General features: G+C 36.8%; 1 protein-coding gene across 1 annotated transcript in view; it reads right to left on the reverse strand.

Moving 5' to 3' along the window:
* The window catches only part of pstpip1a (proline-serine-threonine phosphatase interacting protein 1a), a 29535-nt gene that overhangs the window by 6922 nt on the left and 1074 nt on the right, over positions 1-21539 (reverse strand). The window contains exons 2-13 of the mRNA XM_079825023.1: positions 19188-19288; positions 19007-19081; positions 18837-18871; positions 14456-14562; positions 14218-14280; positions 10062-10166; positions 7598-7643; positions 7322-7401; positions 6685-6783; positions 1092-1188; positions 839-926; positions 277-359 (exon numbers count right to left, since the gene is read on the reverse strand). Coding sequence (XP_079681149.1) covers positions 277-359; positions 839-926; positions 1092-1188; positions 6685-6783; positions 7322-7401; positions 7598-7643; positions 10062-10166; positions 14218-14280; positions 14456-14562; positions 18837-18871; positions 19007-19081; positions 19188-19288 — 979 coding nt within the window. The remainder of the gene's footprint in view (positions 1-276; positions 360-838; positions 927-1091; positions 1189-6684; positions 6784-7321; positions 7402-7597; positions 7644-10061; positions 10167-14217; positions 14281-14455; positions 14563-18836; positions 18872-19006; positions 19082-19187; positions 19289-21539) is intronic.

Genomic DNA, 21539 nt, shown 5'->3' on the forward strand with positions numbered 1-21539 from the left:
AGAAGATATTTTGAAGAATGTTGGTAACCAGACAGTTGACGGTAGCCATTGACTTCCATAGTATGGAAAAAATGTTTGGTTCCCCATATTCTTTAAAATATCTTCTTTTGTGTTCAGCAGAAGAAAAAAACTCATACAGGTTTGGAACAACATGAGGAACATCAACAGAATGTTCTTTTTTGGGGTGAACTATCCCTTTTACTAAAGTGAAGATGGCTAGAATTTTAAAAACATGTAATGTGCATTTGAAGTTGTAATAATAATTGTAATATGTACCTGATGGAGGTGCTGATGGCTGAATACAGTCATTACTAGTCTTTGAGCCAACGGCGCAGTTGCCTTGCAAGAGATTTGAAAACCTTTCAAAAAGAAAATGGTCACAGCGTAAAAATGTGTAAACAGGACATTAACATTTGATGCAAGATAATCCAGATAAGAATCATTGGCAACACTTTATTTTACAGTGTGTTTGTTACATGTTACATGTAGTAATAACTATAAATTATGTATAATTACATGCAACTAAACCAAACCCTAATCCTCCTAACCCTATAGTAAGTACATGTAGTTCCTTAAATGTATAACTACAGTGTAACAAAGACAAGGGCAGATTTAGATCATGTATTCACTGATAACCACAAACACATTAAACAATTAGTTTGTGCACTTTTATCTGTTATTGCACAGAGCTCAGCCTTGTGTGACACATCTGCTAGCAGCTTTACGTCTTATTTATCTCTAAAAATAGTAGTTTCCATTGATTTCCTCTTTGTCAGCATGGCAAATACACGTGTAGTTTTTACACATTGACATACGGACCCAGCAGTGGAAAACACACCTCTTTATCACACCTCCTCCGAAGCGCGCGATGCCATTGCTGTCCATTGTTTGTTCTCTGTCATAATAGTTCTCAAACACAATGGGCGCTACGGACACAGATGGCAAGTTTCATTAAGCAAACCCTCCTCAGAATTTCTTCCGAACTATATCATCAAAACATACGGTTACTGGACTGCACCGCGTCATGATGACTGATGATTTGGGAAGTTTAACACAATAACCCGGTGGAAACAATAGAGAAAAGCACTGACCTGAAGGAGTGGTGCCGGTACTTTTCGTCTTGATGAAACTGTTTATGTCTTCCGTGATGTCACACATTTCTAGAGCGGTCCTCACCTCCTCATAACACTGAATACAAATTACCAATAATTATTACAGACATTTCATGGTTGATGATGGTGAAAAAAATATATTTGTGTGACAGTATTTCTGATTTATGGAGTAATTTCTTACTGATTTATACCCCTCTGTATAACCTTTAACACTTATATACAGTATGTCAACAAAAAATTTGAACCTGGCTTTATCCAATGTTCCGATTTCTGCTCTGGAAATTTATGCAAATTCATGCATATTTAATCCGTGATGTCACACATTTCTAGAACGGTCCTCACCTCCTCATAACACTTGAATAAAAATGACCAATAATTTAACAATATGGCCAGCACTTTATTTTACAATTACAGAGAGGTCTAAAAATCTGAGACCGCAGGTGAAATGCTTCTAATTAGCATTTTTATTATTTAATGCCACATTTTTATTACGAAATATTGCCCTTTTGCTTTAATGACAGCAACCTAATGATGTCATCCAGCATGATTTGTTTACATTTAACTAATATAAAGAATAATACATATTTCCTACTCATTTTACATCAGAGCATTTCGTTATTTTAAGGCAAGAATCACAGGTAAATAAGGTCATTTTTTTAGATATATATCACTATAAACCGTATGTAGCCCCGCCCCTTTTCAGCACTGCTCGTTGTGTTCTGTCTTCCGGTTTGTATTTCCACAGAATGAAGGTAAGATCTTACGGATTTATGAATGAACCGCTCGTTTTAAAATCTTCCTGGGTCTACAGACATTCATTATGACATCTGCTTTAAACATTACAATGCTCATGTCACCCCCTTTTTTGAGAATACAGATGAAAATGCACTATCCAAACTTAAAGGTGAACTATGTAGGATTTTTGCAGTAAAATATCCAGAAACTACTAGGCCAGTGTTATATATTTTGTTCAGTTGAGTACTTAGAATATCCCAAATGTTTTCAACTATTTGTAAATCGTGAGAAAATTGCTATTTTAACCAAGGAACCGGGACGTGTGAGCTATGCGTTTGAGGGAGTCGCCTGTCGATTGCGTCATATCTGCGTCACCCTCGGTTTCCGGTTTTATTCAGTGAAACACTTTACTCTCACTGCATTGTGAACAAGTGTCATAGCAGCCGCCGAGCGAACGTCATAACTTCCTTTTCAACACACTCAGATATATCTAATACGATAAATAGAGCTGCGTTACCTCATATACTCATGACTGGAAAAGAGGAAGTGGCGCCAGCAACCGTGTCATAATAAAAGTCCCGCCGGCGACTATGCCATAATAACAGTCCCGCTCTTCAATCGCTCCTGCGGCCTTGCTCAGCTCCACAACACTCGCTCCTGCTCTGCTTCACTACAGTAATGTTAATAATCGCATCCATCAACATGATTTCTGCCCGAGTCCTATCCTGACTGTTTTCCACCGGCTGTGAGGTGAAGATCACATGTCCCAAGATTCTGCGCTCAAACGTGGCGTCATCAAACTACGCCTTTGTTTTGAACAGGCGACCTCTAGTGGACGGAAAAGTTACATAGTGTAGCTTTAAAGGGGTGTAATTCAAGAATGCTTTGGAATATAGACCAAAGTTTGGTCTCGTTTTAAAGCAGACACTGCAGATTATTGCAATTCAAAATATGAAAGTATTGAAAAGTTATGGAAGTTTAAATTTACTGTAAATGAAAAATACTGTGCTAAATATTTTTTGTTTCATATAAAATATGTATTTTACAAAAAAAAATTTACTCTAAAATTACTCTAAAATCAAAGCCATATGTCTGTGGGATTACAAATTTAAGAAAGTACATTGTATTTAGCATTTAAGGCATAGATAATAATTCTGGTGTTTTTCCAGCAGGAGATTCCTGCCGGACCTGTTTTCAGACTCTCACCGTCGTTGCCTCTATGCGTTTGAATAGTTATGCTGATTAGGAGTAGGATTGGTGATACTCTGTCTGGGTGGGTTTTCCCAAAACCTTTAAATTTAATTTACATGCTTTGTTCAACCTCAATGTAAATCCCTCCCCCTTTGGAATGTATATAACCTATCAGGTATGCTGTTTGAGTTGGACTGTTTTCGGACGACCTGCAGCACAGAGAGTTCTCATTAAAAGAATAACTTCGGTTTGATCCCGAAGTCTCCTGGTCTTCATCTTCTGAGTTTCCTACACTTTAGAAGATAAAAGTTCACAACATGTCTAACCAAGTTGTGTTCCAAATTTGAAGTTGATATCACAAAAATTTAAGTTTAGGCGCTATACCAAAAATAGCCAGTGGGTGTCATTCAAATTCCATTTATTGTTTTTTTAATGCATTTTCCTGTAAATTTCTGTCCAAATATCACTTCCATCACAAAACAGTCACCAAATATGGACCCTTGAGACTCAGACCTTTCTGACAATATGTGTTTTGTCAAGATTAGAAAAGATTTTGATTATAAAGTAGTTAAAATAATTGTTGTAATATGAAACATGACACCGCCCACTAGGGGAGGAGCTCGCTAGAATGATTTAGAGTAACGTTTCCATGGTAGCACAATGACGATTTCAAAACGGTTTTCACAGGATTCACTTTGAGTTTGTAAGCTTTCAAATGATACCTAATTTATGATAATTACTTACATATATGATACGAAAAAAAGGCAATCAAAAAAAGAGCACCAGGCGTGCCACCTATGGGACGCTGACAGTTAAGGGGTAGGGTTACTTCAGTGATTTAGCATTAAGCTTTGTATCAGTAGAAACCTCGTAGTATATTCAAATTATGGTACTTTCCCCCCTCATGTCCCCCTGAGACGAGATAATTTTGCATTTTATTTCTGGAAAAAATCCTCTGATGATGCAAATATCGTCATTTTGCGTCATCTGAGGATTTTTGGCCTGATGCTAGAGACTACAGCCAGTAGTAGGCGCTAGTTCTGCATGTTTTCAATCCGCCCACAGGGGAGGGATCTCACTCACAGAATGTAAATGCGCTCATCAGGGTATCTGCAGGTTTCACCAAGTCAAATTTAAGACTTTTTAAGACCTTTTTAAGACCATTATGAATTAAATTTAAGACCTATATACCATTTATCTGAAATAGAAATAAAAAAAAGATTTTTGAAGGATTATGTGACTCTAAAGTCTGGAGTAATGATGCTGAAAATTCAGCTTTGAATCACAGAAATAAATTGCATTTTAAAATATATTCAAATATAAAAAAAGTTATTTTAAATTGTAAAAACAATCACAATAGTGTTTTTGGTGTATGTTGGATCAAATAAATGTAGCCTTGGTGAGCAGAAGAGACTTCTTTAAAAACATTTGAAAAATCTTACCGTTCACAAACTTTTGACTGGTAGGGAGTGTGTGTGTGTGTGTGTGTGTGTGTGTGTGTGTGTGTGTGTGTGTGTGTGTGTGTGTGTGTGTGTGTGTGTGTGTGTGTGTGTGTGTGTGTGTGTGTGTGTGTGTGTGTGTGTGTGTGTGTGTGTGTGTGTGTGTGTGTGTGTGTGTGTGTGTGTGTGTGTGTGTGTGTGTGTGTGTGTGTGTGTGTGTATATGTATGTATATATGCATGTATGTATGTATATATGTATATATAATTTTTTGTGAGATCAAAATTACTGATTTTGTGGTGGTCATTTTCAGAAATTTGCATGTTTTTTTTTCTTTCATAATTAGGATGCCACATTTACCATATTATGTTAGATGCACAATAGTCACACATGGCAATAAAACAAACAAAATGTTTGACAATAGGACAATTAAATACAACTTAAATATACAGATACAAACAGTGCTTTAAGTTTAGGTAGGCTACTGTTTGTTTTTCCCTGTTGTTGTTGTTTGATTATTATTAACGACACAGACAGGAGTGGGTATATTGGGTTGCTTTCACTTTAAGACCTACAGAAATGCGCCTAGAAATAGAACACATTCAGTGCACTGCACAGAATCCGCAGCCAGTCTGACATCTGTCCGTGTGTCAGTAGCGAATCAGTTCGGGGTTTACACCGCTTTTTTTAGTGCTATCGGGCATATCATACTTTTATTTGGTCATTATGCAAGATCGCAGGAGAGAAAGATTTGCCTTCGCTTTCACAATCACGCGAACTGGAAGAACTGAAGATGAAGAATAAAATATGTTTGATGTGTCTGTGGTACAATCCGAAAGAGCCTCGCGCCAATAACACGAAAGCTGATTGGCTGCAATATAAGATGCATGTTGGTCTCATTTGTAGTTGTAATACAGCAAACTATAGTTGGACTAGCGAAAGAACGAACTACAACACACACACACACACACACACACACTAAAGCGCTGCATGAGCATTTCATTGAGCAAGAGGTAGCGTTACATGGACGTAGGAAAAATTAAGACCCGTTTAAAATTATTTACCTAGAACTCAATACTTCAGCGAATTTAAGACTTTTTAAGGCCTAAAATTTTGATTTTTAAATTTAAAGATATTTAAGACTTTTTAAGATCCCCCGGGTACCCTGGCTCATAACGGAGCGGTACGGAGCAAAGTGAGTGTTTCAACTTTTCAATGAATTCCTATGAAAGTTACGCTTCCATAGGCATGAACTGATAACGCGCCAGACTGGACACGCGTCGAGAATGATGACGCGCTTACCTCAGCTCTTCTCGTGATGAATGAAATCTGACTCCTGCTGCGTCTGTGCCGTGACTTTCGTTCGGCTCACTCACACTTTATTGAAAAGACACGTTCTGTTTTTAATTGTAGTGTCTGTTCTCTAACTGAACTAAATTATTTTATTACTATGAAAATCAAAACGACGGTGGGGCGGTGCCGCGGTGGGCAAGTGATAACCAGTGGCTTTGGGAGTGGCCTCGTAGGGCAGCAAAGCAAGTGCATTCTGGGAGTTGTTGTCTTTCATCCACATGAGACAAGAATACATTTTCTGTCTTTTCTCAGTCTAGAAGGCACCAAATTCAAAAATAATTTCACATTTCTACTACATAAATGACCCATTTTAAATACACATTCATCTTCCCAGCGCTGAAGTGCCCCTTTAACTCTACAATAAGTAAATCCACTTCACCAGCTAAATACTCTTCGACAGCGATGCCATAGAAATATACAGAGCTACCGCAAAAACAGAAGTTCAAACACACAAAAAAAGAAGTTGAAGTGTGCGTGCTTGTTTATCTGACACATAAGGTCTACACTTCCCCACTTGATTAATCACAGTACATTTATAAAATAATTGTGTATTACAGGTTATCAGAAATGGTATGTTTAAATATGCAAATGAGGCATTATCTAATTAAATGTGCACTCATTTGCATATATTTCCAGAGCGGAAATCTGAACATTTGATAAAGCCAGGTTACATTTTTTGTTGACATTGTATATAAGTGTTAAAGGTTATATATAGGGGTATAAAGCCAAAATCTCAAAACTGACCAGTGAATTAAAAAAAAGTCGAAAATCTATATTTTGAATTCGCCTGTATGTAATCATGTCTGTAATTATTATCAGTGTTATCTTTGAAAAGCTTCATTAAGTAATACTGACCTCATCATCTTTGACACATTGCATGGAAAAATGGTTACAGTGGACCCAAATAGCATTTCTCAAAATATTAATACGATCATCTTCCTGCTGCTGGAAGACCTGGAGAAACACACAGAATTCAGCTTAACATCATGATGTAAATACGTCTGTGTGCTCAGAAGGAAAATGACACAGACTGAGCCAACCTACCATACAAGGCATTAAAGGGACAGTTCACCCAAAAATGAACATTTTCTCATAAGTTGTTCCAAACTTGTATGCGTTGGGGTCAATGAGGTAAATCAACTGTCTGGTTACAGACATTCTTCAAAATATCTTCTTTTTGTGTTCAACGGAAGAAACTCATACAGGTTTAGAACAACTATTGCTTTAAGTAGTAAATGTTGATTTAGCCTTTTCCAAACTGTCAGTGGGACACATGATGATCAGAATTGGTGTTATATATATACTTATTTTCTCTTATATGTCTCTTTTGCAGTTTAGTTTAGTATTTGTGGTTTGTGGTACATAGTTGGTAAAACACAGAGAAAAGGGAAGTTCATTTTTAGTATCTGATGTCCTATGTGGTTCACAGCTTAAGCAGAAAGATATTTCTGAAGGACAGCAAACAGATAGACGAGAGAATGTTTCTCTTTACCTCACATGTGCATTCATGCGTGGTTTCCCATTCCTGACGAATCTTATCCATCTGCTCTATGTTTGACATGTACTGTTTCTCTGTCAATCGGGAACAAGCATCAGCCTCGTTGCATTTCCAGCAATTGAAATCTTGTTTGAAATTATTTGAATTGTGCATCTTAGACGTTACCAGCGTCACTGAATGTGTTTCCGGTTCAGATGTACTAATTGATCATTTTTGTATTGCATGCAGATGTTGCGATGTGTGAAAGCAAAAGTGAATTTCCATTCTCACCTGCATCCGCGGCTGCATCCCTGCACTGTTTTGCTTTGTTTTGCGTCTGTTATGGCATAGAGCACAACATTGGTTCAAATATATCTACACTCTACAAATGTACTCAGTGTAATAAAAAAAATGGCATCAAACAATATCACTAGCCTTTTTAGCAAAATGTAAAATGTTTACAATTATAAGAATTTGGGGTCATTAATGTTTTTCAAATAAGTTTTTTTGTTTAGTAACATTATGGGCCCTATCATACACCCGGTGCAATGCAACGCCAGGCGCATCGCAGTTGTTCTTTGATAGTTTCAGCGCAATGCAGTTATCATTTTCACATCCAGCGTCACGTTGTTTAAAAAGCAAATGCACTCGTGCCCATCTGTTTCGGCCATGGGCATGCTGGTCTGAAAACATCAGGCGCATAGTTGGCGCGTAGCTATTTTGAGGCAACTGAAAACGACTGAATTTGCAGTATTTTTAGTGTTATTTAAAGGGCACGTTAGTAATATGCGCCTATAACGCGCGTACACTCTGTTTATTACACACACAGGGATGCGCAGCAGCACACATACATTTTTAAATGTTAAAAATAAAAGGATTCCAGAAGCGTTCAGTTTTTCCGCTCGCAAATTCCGGCATGTAAATAGCAAATCCGCCATGGTGCAAGTGCAACTGGGCCCGTATTCATAAAGATTCTAAGAGTCCTCTCAGAAAACTCCTAACTTAGCTTAAAAACTTTTACGTAGGAGTCTTAACTTAAGAGCTATTCGGGACCGATCTGAGAGCAACTCTGAGCAAGGAAAATACAAAAACTTTTATCTTAGTGAAGAGGCGGGGCTGACCCCGTTGCTACTTATTACACAGTCTTTTGAAGACTGTGATTGGTTGGTTGTCCAAAAAGGGGAAAAAAGGAGTGCTTTTAAGTATAGGGTCTATTCTAAGCCTTCACTTTGAAATTACAAGCGCAAATTGTTCTATTTTACCGTTCTCTCTTACTCTCTCTCTCACACACACACACACACACACATGTTGGGTTTTCATGTTTTATGGGGACTTTCCATAGGCGTAATGGTTTTTATACCGTACATACTGTATATTCTATCCCCCTACATTGCCCCTGCCCCTAAACCTACCCATCACAGGAGACATTCTGCATTTTTACATTTTCAAAAAACATCACTTAGTCTGATTTATAAGATGTTTTCCTCATGGGGACCTAAAAATGTCCCCACAAGGACGAGGATTTCGGATATTGCCATCTTTGTGGGGGCATTTTACCATAACGTAGGGATTACCAGTCCACACATACACACACACACACACACACACACACACACACACACACACACACACACACACACACACACACACACACACACACACACACACACACACACACACACACACACACACACACACATTATATATGTATATAAATCCTTTTATTATTTACCATGCTGTTAATTTCCTATAAGGTATTTGATTGGCTTAAAATTATAAACATTGTTCCACTCTTTCCAATTACACTGATTGCTGGCATGTCTATTTAATTGGTGGATTGAAAATTGGGTTTAATGCAACAAACATGATCCCTGCACAATCTAATCTATAGCGTCTTATTAAGTCACTGTCATCCATTGTCTGCAACACATTTCTTCTCCCTCTTCGTCTTTCTGCCATATTCTCCGCTGCTAAAGAAACTCTTAAGCCTCTTAAAAGTACTCGTCCGTGCTCCTAACAAATTTGACCTTAAGACCTCTTTTAAGGGTTAAGACGCTTTCTGAATAACTTGTTTCTTTACTAGGATTTTTTAGTTAATTTTAAGAGTAAACGCCCACATTTCTGAGAAATTTCTTAGAATTTTGTCACTAGGAGCTACTCTTTGCATTAAGATTCTTTATGAATACGGGCCCTGGTCTTTAAAGGGAATGGGAGATGAGACTCTGATTGGTTTATTGCATGTTACACCCAAAACACACCAATTACTCATTAAAGGGGTGATGAATTGAGAAATCAACTTTCCTTTGAGCCTTTGGTATATAAAAGTTCATCGTGATATAAGAATATTCTGTAAGTTTCAGAGCTTAAAATGTCCCTGTTAGTCAAAGAAAAGCTTTTATAGACACCAGGTCCAGAAAACGAGAGCTCTCAGAATATGTCGACCACTGACATAGTAGGACACAGAAGCACCGCCTCAAGCCCGCCCACCGACTCGTGAAGCTAAATGGGTCGAGCAATAAACAGGCGTTTACTTCCAAGTCTTCAGTGCGTTTTCAGAGAGTCTCAAAACCAGTGCAGAAAATAGCCTATTACCTATGTAAGAATGCAAAAACCACGCAAACGTCATTAGTTGACCTCAGACAACAGTATAAAAAAAAAAAAAAAAAGCCAGTTCATGACACTTTCTCTTGTCTAAGTTGTAATATTTGAAGACGCCACAGAAATTCTGGCCATAATAATCTCATAATAATTTTACCTTTTCAGATTGTTTAGGGGTGACAGTGGGTGTACTGTTGAGCTTCTCGGCAGCCTGTTCAGCTTCATCAGCCTCTTTACACCTCTGTTCATACGTCCTTTTAGACTGGGAGAAGCAGAGAGGTACACGGTTATTATGGCACTGCTCACCTAGACTTAAATCTTGACTCTAAGCTGATGATTCTCACTCTATGTCATGAAAAGTCACATAAAATGTGAGTATAAACGACTTAAAAATGGCTATTTTCATGTAATCTGACTCAACTGCTTTCACTGACATGTACAATCTGTTTCAAATTAATGGACTGATAAATTATGAATTAATTCAATGTACAACCACCATGAAGCAACAGGAGGACAAGACACAGGAAACTAATGGAAAACTAAACTTCCTTTTATATAATTAATTTTGCTGAGATCACATCACATATTTATACTTCCTCCAAATACTGATTCTTCTGGCTATTTAAAAAAACACTATAATATCATAATCTCCATCATTTTTATGTGATCAGACATGACATCAGATTCCCAGTATTGCTAAATAGAAGAATGCAGAATTTCAGTTGATTTTGTCTTTAAGATGGTATGATAGTTCTGAATTGATCTCATATTTATTGAAGCTTGTTTCCACCACTGAATACAAAATATAAGAGGTAATTGATACTTTTCTCAGAATTGCGTGATGTAAGCTCGCAATTCCGAGTTACAAAGCCAGAATTGCGAAATTCAGAAAAATCTTGTTTTTCTCAGAATTGGACTTTTAACATGCAATTGAAAATGTATATCTCATTATATGCAAGTTTACATCTATAAACTTGCAATTGTGAGAAAAAAAGTCAGAACTGCAATTGCAACTTACAATTACCTTTTCCTTTTTTTTATTCCGTGGAGGAAACAGGCTTCCATACATATTTAATATACAAGTAACATATCAGAAAATCAGCTTCCCAATCTTATTAAAGGGATAGTTCACCCAAAAAGAAATGTACTGATTGACTCACCCTCGAGCCATCCTAGGTGTATAAGACTTTCTTCTTTCAGCCAAACACAAACAGTTATATTAAAAAATGTCCCAGCTCTTCCAAGCTTTATAATGGGAATGAATGGCTGTCCTGATTTTGAAGTCCAAAAAAGTGCATCCATCCATCATAAAAGTAATTCACATGGCTCCAGGGGGTTAATAAAGGCCTTCTGAAGCGAAACGATGCGTTTGGGTAAAAAAAATATCCATATTTAAAACTTCATACACTAAAATATCTAGCTTCCGGCAGACGGCCTACGTAAGTTGACTTGCGTACAATTAATCCGACATATGACGACGTAGGATGTGGGAGTAGCGTAAGATTTGACGCCTCTAGCGGGTCAAACAAATAGGCCTGGGCAACAAACTTTTCTCAGACATTTCTCTTTAAAAATTCTCATTTAAGACTTCTAATTCATGATTGGTGTTTTGTTTTGCTCTATCCTCTGCTCTTCTGCATTTGTATATATACGTCATACATCGCTTCAGGGGTTACTCTTTCGCTGTAAATAGATGCGTACGGCCATCTGTCGGAAGCTAGATATTTTAGTTTATAAAGTTTCAAATATATTTAGCTTCAGAAGGTGCACTGTGTAAGTTTTAGCGGCATCTAGTGGTGAGGTTGTGAATTGCATCACCCACCGCTCACCCCTCCCTTTCGAAGCACATAGAAAAGCTACGGTGGCCGACACAGGACAAAGATGTCATCGTCGGAGACAGCAGAGAGTAGCTAGCGCAATGTAGAGCAGTTTGTCCGTTTAGGGCTACTGTAGAAACATGGCGGCGCAAAATGGTGACTTCGTTGTAAGGGGACCCGCGGTGAATGTAGATAGAAATGGCTCATTCTAAGTTATTAAAAACATAACGGTTCATTATGTAAGGTCTTTATACACCACTGAAAACATAGTGATGTATATTATATTGCATTTCTGTCAATAGATCCTCATAAATATTACATACTGCACCGTTAACCCCCTGGAGTCGTATGGATTACTTTTATGATGCACTTTTTTGGACTTCAAAATCGGGACCGCCATTCACTCCCATTATAAAGCTTGGAAGAACAATTATATTTTTTAACTCCAATTGTGTTAGTCTGAAAGAAGATAGTCATATACACCTATGATGGCTTGAGGTTAGTAAAGGTCCTTTCACACTGGACGCGATTTAGATGCGCAAATAATTTGCGCGATGGTTTAAATTTTTTATCAGCTGTTTGTGTAATGAAAGCTTCCACACCGAACGCGAATGTGCTGCGGCGAAAAAACAATGTTTTTTTTTTTCCCGTTTCGATGCCGATTTTTTAACACTCGCAGCGACAGAAAAGGCTTAAACCAATCACATACAAGGAAACAAAGGTAACGAAATGTCCAGTTGATGTCATTAGCTACTCAATCAACATTAACCTTTGCCAGGTATCACATTTCTCACGAGATTACAGCTGTACAGCTGCAGCTGTGTTTGCCCACTGTAGGCTACAGACAACGATATCATAGCCTTTTTTTTTTTTTTGCTTTTATTTTGTTCAGTTTAGGATTAACAAATAATAGTTACAATGGAAAAATAATATATACACACATATATAGTAATATATACACATACATATGCATACATACACACAATGATATTTACCAATAAAATAAAATATATATAAAAAAATATCAGGCATACATAAAAAATACACTAGATGCACTAAAGAAGGATAAACAAAACAGAAAGAAGGGAAAATAATAATAATAATAAATAATAATAAAAAATAAAAAAAAAGGCAAAGATATCATCAAAGATATGTTTTCTCAGCTGTCGCCGCAAATGTTTTGGAATGTTTGAGCTCTGAAACGTCACAGACGTCACAAACTCGCGTCGCGGCTGATGTGAATGGTTTTGACACAAACTATTCGCACACGAAATATTTGTTTTTCCGCTTCGCTTTTTCGTTACGCATCTGGTGTGAAAGGGCCTTAAACCGTGCAATAATTTTGGGTGAACTATCCCTTTAAGAAAATTAGGACATGAACCGGTGCCTTAAAAAAACCTTGTTGGAAAAATTATAATAATAATAATAATTTAGCTGGTTCTATATATGAAGCACTGGCAGAAGGTTCTATATAGGACCTTTTTTCCCCTAAGAGTGCAGGGACAGTCAACCTTGTGCTTTTGTTATGCTTTTGAACAATGGTGGAAACTCATGAACCAAAGTAACTACCTTTAATTTAGTGGTAATAATAACCCTCATGTTTAACCACTAAGTCAGACAACCACCTTGACAGTTCCTGAATGAAACAGATCCCCTTTCACTCGTTTGTTTATCAAATCAAACTGGTTTTTACAATGCAATATGTTAAAGGGTAACTTCAGTGTTTTAGCATTAGGCTTTGTATCAGTAGAAACCCGGTAGTATATTCAAATTATGGTACTTTCCCCCCTCATATCCCGAGAGAATTATGAATTAGAATTATTTTATTTCTGGAAAAAATCCTCTGATGACACAAATATTGTCATTTTGCTTAAATGACCCAGTTTAAATACAAAGCTTAATGAACTGACAAAATGTAAAATGTGTACCTTGAATGCAATGTAAGTCGCTTTGGATAAAAGCGTCTGCCAAATGTATAAAAATGTAAATGTAAATGTAATGCTAAATCACTGAAGTAACCCTTTAATACTGAGTAACTTCACCCTTCAATGTCTTCTCAGTGCTAACATACGCCTTTGCTTTCTGCATTTGTCTGATGCACCAAGACAAACGGAAATGCATCTTTTTGTCTTGACAACAGCAGTCTGTTTCAGGAAATTGCAAATATATGAGGAACAGAGAAACCCAACATTGATTAAACAGAGCCTGTGTTGATTGGAGTGAACAGAAGTGCGCAAGTGAGAAAGAAGACACTTCTAGTAGAGAAGTGAGACTTCCTGAGGTGACAGTTACAACATTTTGAAGGCCCATCCCCCTCCCTGCCCTGCACACTAGCTGCAAAGAAGTTAGCACAAGCACTAATGATTTAAATCACTCTCATTTCTCCCTTCCTCTTCCTGATATTCTGCTTTCAGCCTTTATTAGGCAAATATAGAATTCACTGAGTAGCCAATAAAACTGAAGTCACTTCAATGACTTAAAGCAAGTTAGACTCACCTCCATGGTTTTCTTATATAATGATACTTTGATCTTCTGAACCTTTTCCATGACCCCTTCAAACTGCAAAAAGAGGAAGAAATCATCCAAATTCTGCTTGTGCTTTATAGGTAGCACCTATTTTAATCAAGCAAGTGCGTCAAGAAGCATCTTGGTTTAAGCACAAATACCGTTACTATTTATTTGCCGCTGTTAGAAAGTAGTTTGCGGTTCTGCAAATTCAGATTAATTATAGCACCTTTTTTCGCTGCTCCTTCTGTCGCTCTCTGAACTGCTCCATTCGTTTCACCTCTTCTCGTAACATCCCAGAAAGCTGAACGTGCAAATTTCCAATGTTCTCCATTTCTAGCAGAGAAAACAGCATATTAATCAGTGATGTTGAAGGTATGGGTTTAGTAATATTTACTAGTATAAACTAGTAGCTGATTAAATTTAATCTGGATTATGTAATCAGATTTCAAAAATTATATACTTGTAACTAGATTATATTATACTTTAAAATACTCATACTCAGACTACAGTTACATTTTTATTGATAACATAACTACTTAATATTCACAAAATGGCAGTAAATTATTCATCATTTATTGATTCTCACTAATCCTTTAAACTGTCCTCTCTAAAACAGCATATTGCTTATTTATGTTAAGTAAGTCAGAGGCCACACAGCATACTAAATAAAATATTCAAATAATCAATAAAAAGTTTTATTTTGATTGTTTTTATTTACAAAATGTAACATTCATATGGTTTAATTTGTTAATACCATTTCATAAACGTTCAAACCTTCTGCAGTTCCTTCACAAACCCTTTTAACAATCTAAGTTCATGGTCTGAAGCTCATGGTGCAGGTGCACTTAGGGCGTGTCTGAATCCACTTTTGCTAGTTTAACGACGAAAAAAAACGGTCCTACAGGGTTGTACCTAGTCTCTTAATGAGTCATGGGTGTGTTTTGGGTGTAACGTGCAATAAACCAATCAGAGTCTCATCTCCAGTTCCCTTTGAAAGCCAGTTGCGCTTAGCCTGACAAGCCAGACCCACAACAAGATGTTGGGTCTGGGAACACACCAGTGGCAGGGCTCAATCCGAGGGGCGGAATAAACGCTTGTCTTTCAAATTCCCTCTGCACGCAATAGGATAGCGCCACAACCAACCAGAGCAACAAAGAAGGTGAAGCGGAGCTAGTTGATAGATTAAACTTTCGCCGTATCCGGTCGGCATAACTCTGAACACATCTTCCTTTCTTAAAGGGTTAGTTCACCCAAAAATGAAAATTCTGTCATTAATTACTTACCCTCATGTCGTTCGACACCCGTCAGACCTCCGTTCATCTTCGGAACACAAATGAAGATATTTTAGTTGGCTCTGAAAGGCCTACATTGGCACAATTGGCACGTTATGAATCAGTGAGTCGAATCATGATTCGGATCGCGTGTCAAACCGCCAAACTGCTGACTTTGGCGATCCAAACCGCTGAATCGACTCACTGATTCATAACGCTTCGAAGCTTCATGATGCCGTGTTTTGAAATCGTCATCACTATATAAGTCGTTATAAGACGTCTTTAGTACCTTTTAAGGGTCTTGAGAGTGTAAAGTGCATTGTGCCAATGGAGGCGTTTCAGTGCCATCAGATTTCAACTAAAGATCTTCATTTGTGTTCCGAAGATGAACAGAGGTCTTACGGGTGTCGAACGACATGAGGGTAAGTAATTAATGACAGAATTTAAATTTTTGGGTGAACTAACCCTTTAAGAATGACTTCAGTGCCGTTATTTGTTCTTTTCTCAAAGAAAAGCTTAACTCCAAGTCTTCCAGAGTCACGGCCTAAGCCGATTGGAAAGACCGCTGTTCGCCAGCTTCTTTGTTTTCAAGGAGCACGCGGAACCGCCACAACTCTGCCGTCATTATGTTAAGCCCGCCCACCGACTCTATACACGATGTGATTGGCATGACTAGAGTTTGGTTTTTCCAGCTCGCAAGCCAACGGAGAGTTGCTAGACGACCTGGCTGCAAATTAGATTTGCTGCCGCTAGGGTGCGTCTAGAGTGTATGCGCGTTGTGCACCCGTCTATAGGCACATATTACTAACGCGCCCTTTAAATAACACAAAAAATACTGCACTATTGACTTTAGACCAGGTTTTTTGTTGGTCAATGGTGCAGTCGTTTTCATTTGCCTCAAAATAGCAGCATGCCAACAATGCACCTGAACACACCTTGTTTTCAGACCAGCACACCCATGGGCGAACAGATGGGCGCGAGTGCATTTGCTATTTAAACAACGTGAAGCTGGACGTGAAAATGTTAAACTGCATTGGGCTGAAACTGGCAAAAAACACCTGCGTCACATTGAGCCGGGTGTATGATAGGGCCCGTGATGTTTAATGCACTTCATGTTGTTGATGACTAATTTTCAAAAAAAATGTATCTTTGTATTTTATATCACTATAGTATGGTGGCCCAGTAGTACAAAAAACAACGAAATATAAAAAGCAAACATAAGTTCACAACACAACGAAAACAAGCCACAACACAACGGAAAAGCCACAACACATAAATCAAGCCACAACACAACGGAAACAAACCACAACACAATGGAAACCAGTGTTTCCCACAGATTAGAAACCAATTTGTGGTGGCGGGCGGGTGGGCGGGGGCATGGGGCGGGTGGAGAGGATGGGTTCAGTGATTGCCACAAATATTGATTTCGATCTTGATTCAGTCTCAATTCATATTTATATAGCCTACTGTACATATAAGGAAAAATAAGTTTAACTATTTTAAACTTTTTTTAAATTATATTTGCTCACATTCAAATAATATTCACTGTTGTGTGCTTATATAAGTATTATTCAAAATATTAGGATGTAAGTTATTAACTTTTTAAAATTTCACATTTAAAGAAATCTAGTGTTTGATAATGTATAAAAATGTATTCAAATGCAACACCTAAAAATAAGTAAGAAGATATGATCTGCAATACTTTGAGCAATTAGATACATATTATTTATTAGTACTGTATATTTATTAAAGAGCCATACAGGCCTCTTTGCATTGGAATTCTTTATTTTAACCTTAATTACTACACTAATTGTAATATAAATAATACAAAATATTTTAAGTGGTCATTAATGAACCACAATTATTGCACAAAATAGTAGGCCTATTTAGTACCAAAAGATATCCTCAAAATATAAATGATCCTGTAAATGTGGTTGACGTAGTAATCAATGCACACTATGCTGTACTGTACCAAAACCTGCTGCAAACACCTGTACAGTAAAACTGTTGTGTATCCGCGGCTTAAGCTATTCAAATGTATTGACAGCGCGGGTTTGTTTATACTATATATTTATCTATATTGAACCACGTGACAGCGCGCGTGCCGGGAGATGAGAGCAGGTCGTAACCTATTTTTTTACAGTCTATGGTCGTAACTCTGTTTTTCAACGCCTCTGGCTTTAACTGTTACACATTAGCACCAAAACGCTAAATGCGCGGTAAAGTTGCCCCTGTTCTATAGAAACGGTAATCTTACAAAGATATCAATACCACTATTAGTTTTAACAGTATGTAGGCTAACCATTGTTCATCGATATGAAATATTATTTTAAAATCACCTACATGCATTATAGCTGCATATTTATGCTCGAGTAATGGAACGTCTGCCAATTCCACCAATTGGTTGAAACGTATAATTTGTATGAATTAAAATAGCTTTTAACATTTAAAAACAGACATGTTAAAATTCCACAGCATAATTGTATTGGTAAAACTGACTTAATAATGCACAACACAACATTGGTTAATTTAATTCATACAAATTATATGTTTCAACTTGGTGGAATTTTCAGACGCTCCCTTAGCGCAGTGGCAGCGGGTCAAAGCGTTCTCGAGTATAAATATGCAGCTATTATGTACGTAGGTGATTTTGATTTGATATTTCATGTCGATATACAACTGCACACTTAAAACTGATCGTAGTGTTTAAATATTTGTAAGATTGGCGAATCTATAGAACAATGCAAGGAAAACTAACTTTACAGCACGCAGAGAGTCCCCTAGTGGTCGGGAGCATTTCCGTTGTGTTGTGGCTATTTTGTTGTGTTGTGGCTTGATTTCGTTGTGTTGTGGCTTGATTTTGTTGTGTTGTGGCTTTATTTTGTTGTGTTGTGGATTTATTTCGTTGTGTTGTGAACTTATGTATGCTTTTTAAATTTCGTTGTGTTGTGCACTACTGGGCCACCGTACTATAGTACAGGATTAACCTATTCAAATCTATGTGAACTAGTTAAGGCTAAAAGTTTAGTTAAAAGTAATCAAGTAGTCAGATTATATTACTTAAAATGTGTAATGTAATAATTTATATTACTAACTTCCTTTTTGATTGTGTAACTTGTATTCGGTAATGGACAACAATTTGTTGTAATCTACCCAGCACTGTAGTATATTTAGTATGTTTTATAAATGTATATTCTATGTGTGTTGTTGTTTAAACTTGTTTGACTAAACTTAAAATTTTAAGTTGTGTGTGTGTGTGTGTGAACACTTGGCGAATAAGGCTCATTGTGATTTTTAAAGCTAACTAAGCAAATTATCATTGGGGGTGGTACTTACGGACTTTTAGTTGGTCAAATGATGCCTTCAAAGTGCTGCAAGACCAAATCAACAAAATTAAGATAAGATTGATAGATTTATGCTCAAAAATATTGATTAGTATGCAACATATTAAATCCAGATGACAATGTATATATAAATAAATATTAAACAATACAATCTTTGCTTACCCAATTTCACTTTGCCCCCCTGTCTTGCGTGCAATAGTAATCAATTCCTTGCCGTATCTTTCCTCTGCCATCGCCCTATGAGCAGAGGGATGTATTACGTTAACTAATACAGCTTTACCAGACCAATGCTAATCAGCATACCTTGTAGAAAAGAATTGAAATATGCAGTTTCTAGTGTTACCTCATTTTTAAGAGCTCTTCCATATCTTTGCAAGCACGTCGCCCATCACATAGCCTCTGGATAAGAACATCATATCCAGTGTTGCTGGTGAATTCTGGGCCCTGGAACCAAGATGATTAGATTTATCCAGTAGCATAAAACAGCAACAAGATTTAGGTTATGTGGGACTGTGCATTCATTAATCCTGAATCCCGGGAAAGTTTCTGGCCTCTACTTGTAGTTCATAAAAATGAGACCTTATTAGCAGTGGTGGACGAAGTACACAAATTAAGTACTTGAGTAAAAGTACAGAAACCCTAAAAAGTACTCCTTAGTATTAAAAGTAAAAAGTACTGTACTAGACACACAGATAGAGTTTAAATAGGATACATAATGTGGATTACATGCGTACCAGATGTGGGCCGGATCTGGGCCGACACTATGTTGCTGTCTGGGTTATTAGTATGGTTGAAGTAGATCATCGAAGATCAGCAGCGAAGAAATTGGTGAAAACAGTGTGATTACATACATAAAGTATATTTGTGTAAATCATTTTTTTTTTTTTGCATTTTACTGTGTTTATTAATTTTGAGTAATAATGAATAAGTTTTTTTTTTGCAAGTGACGAGTAAAGGCCTGCTCACAGTTAGTAAAACTAAAGTAACCATCATGTTCACACATCGCACACACTTAACACATCTGTTCACATGTGTGCACTTACTGTATGATATCTCTCAACATGGGGACAGGAGAGCTGTCAGTCAATGATTAGAAAAAGTAACATGCATTACTTATTTGAAAAAGTAATCTGATTATGTAACTCACATTACTTGTAAAGTGTTACTCCCAACAGTTTATTAAGATTATGCAGACAATTAGATCAAGTATCTTGATCATTTTTATTACCAAAACTTGTCTTTACAACTAGCTACTACTCATAATTACTGATAATTCAATTGTGGAATTTTTTTTATTTATATATATATATATATATATATATATATATATATATATATATATATATATATATATATATATATATATATATATATATATATATATATATATATATATATATAAACCAGGAAAAACAACACATGTGCTTGTGTTGACAATAAACACAGCCTACAATAAAACGTCACATAGAGCAAAATGTGCAAACGGGAGTAAACATATAGTTTTATATTATTTGAAATTGCTACGGCAGTGGGGCATTAATTTGCATTATTTTAACGTTATGTTTAGTTTTACATAATACCTACCCAATTCAGACGGTGATACACGAATGCGGACATGTTCACACATTCAAGCATTTCGTATTTGACAGTCATGACCTGAATGTGATCCTCAATTACAATAATAAATCCTAAAATTTGGCATTAGTAACTTCCTTTTTGTGCGTCTCCCGGATCTTTACTCATATTGAGTCAGTCAATTCAGTAAATCGCTAACTGGAGACTCGCTCTGACCGGATCATTTGAATCAGTGAGTTGTTGACTCGAGAACAGATGCAATAGAACTGGTCCAATTCATGACGAATCGTTCAGTGTGATTTTGCGAACCGATTCAGAAAAGAATCAGCTCGTTCACGAATCGGACACCGCTATCGAGTCTCGGAGCGATTTCTTCAGTTCAAATTCAAAACAATGAAAAAAAAAAAAAGTATGGAATGTAGTTAAGTAAAAGTTTCCCCAAAATAAAAAATACTCGATAAAGTACATCAAATACTTCGTGTCTTCCAATGCTTATTTGAAGAGTTGGTATCTATGCAAAACAATAATATGTGAGAGCCTGTCTGAGATGGTTAAACAGTTTAATAATTGACTCTGTGATAATATTATCAGGGAATGCTAATAAAAATGAACCCTATTTTCTTATATTTGCAACTAAAAGTAAACGACAGTAGAATTTTGACTCAAGCTGGATGCACCCCTAACACTGAATAGCACTCGCGTGGCTTTACATGCAAATCAACCCAGAAGTTGCCTTGTAGATAGATCCTCTGACAACAAAGATCAAAGCTAAAAAAAAAAGGGTAGAGTGGGCACACAGTCAGTCGTTCAACAGGAAGCACACAGATGATCATATCCATGACACGACGACAGAATGTCTATATATAAACACTACACCTCAGGATGTAGAAAATCATTTTGAGAAAGGCCTTTCTTAAAAAAAATGTTTGTATCCAAATCTTACAAAACATTCTTCATTGTAGAGAACATTTAAGTACTGTCAGTACAAATCTAACTTAAACATGTTAAGAAATGGAAACAAGTACAGATTATTAGGGGTGTATATCGTGTCACAATATATCGAAATACAAAAATGCAACAGTATGTATCGTGGATAGTGAGTGACGATGTGTTGTGCATA

This window comes from Gobio gobio (genome assembly GCF_949357685.1).
Source record: "Gobio gobio genome assembly, chromosome: 9".
NCBI classification, from domain to species: Eukaryota; Metazoa; Chordata; class Actinopteri; order Cypriniformes; family Gobionidae; genus Gobio; species Gobio gobio.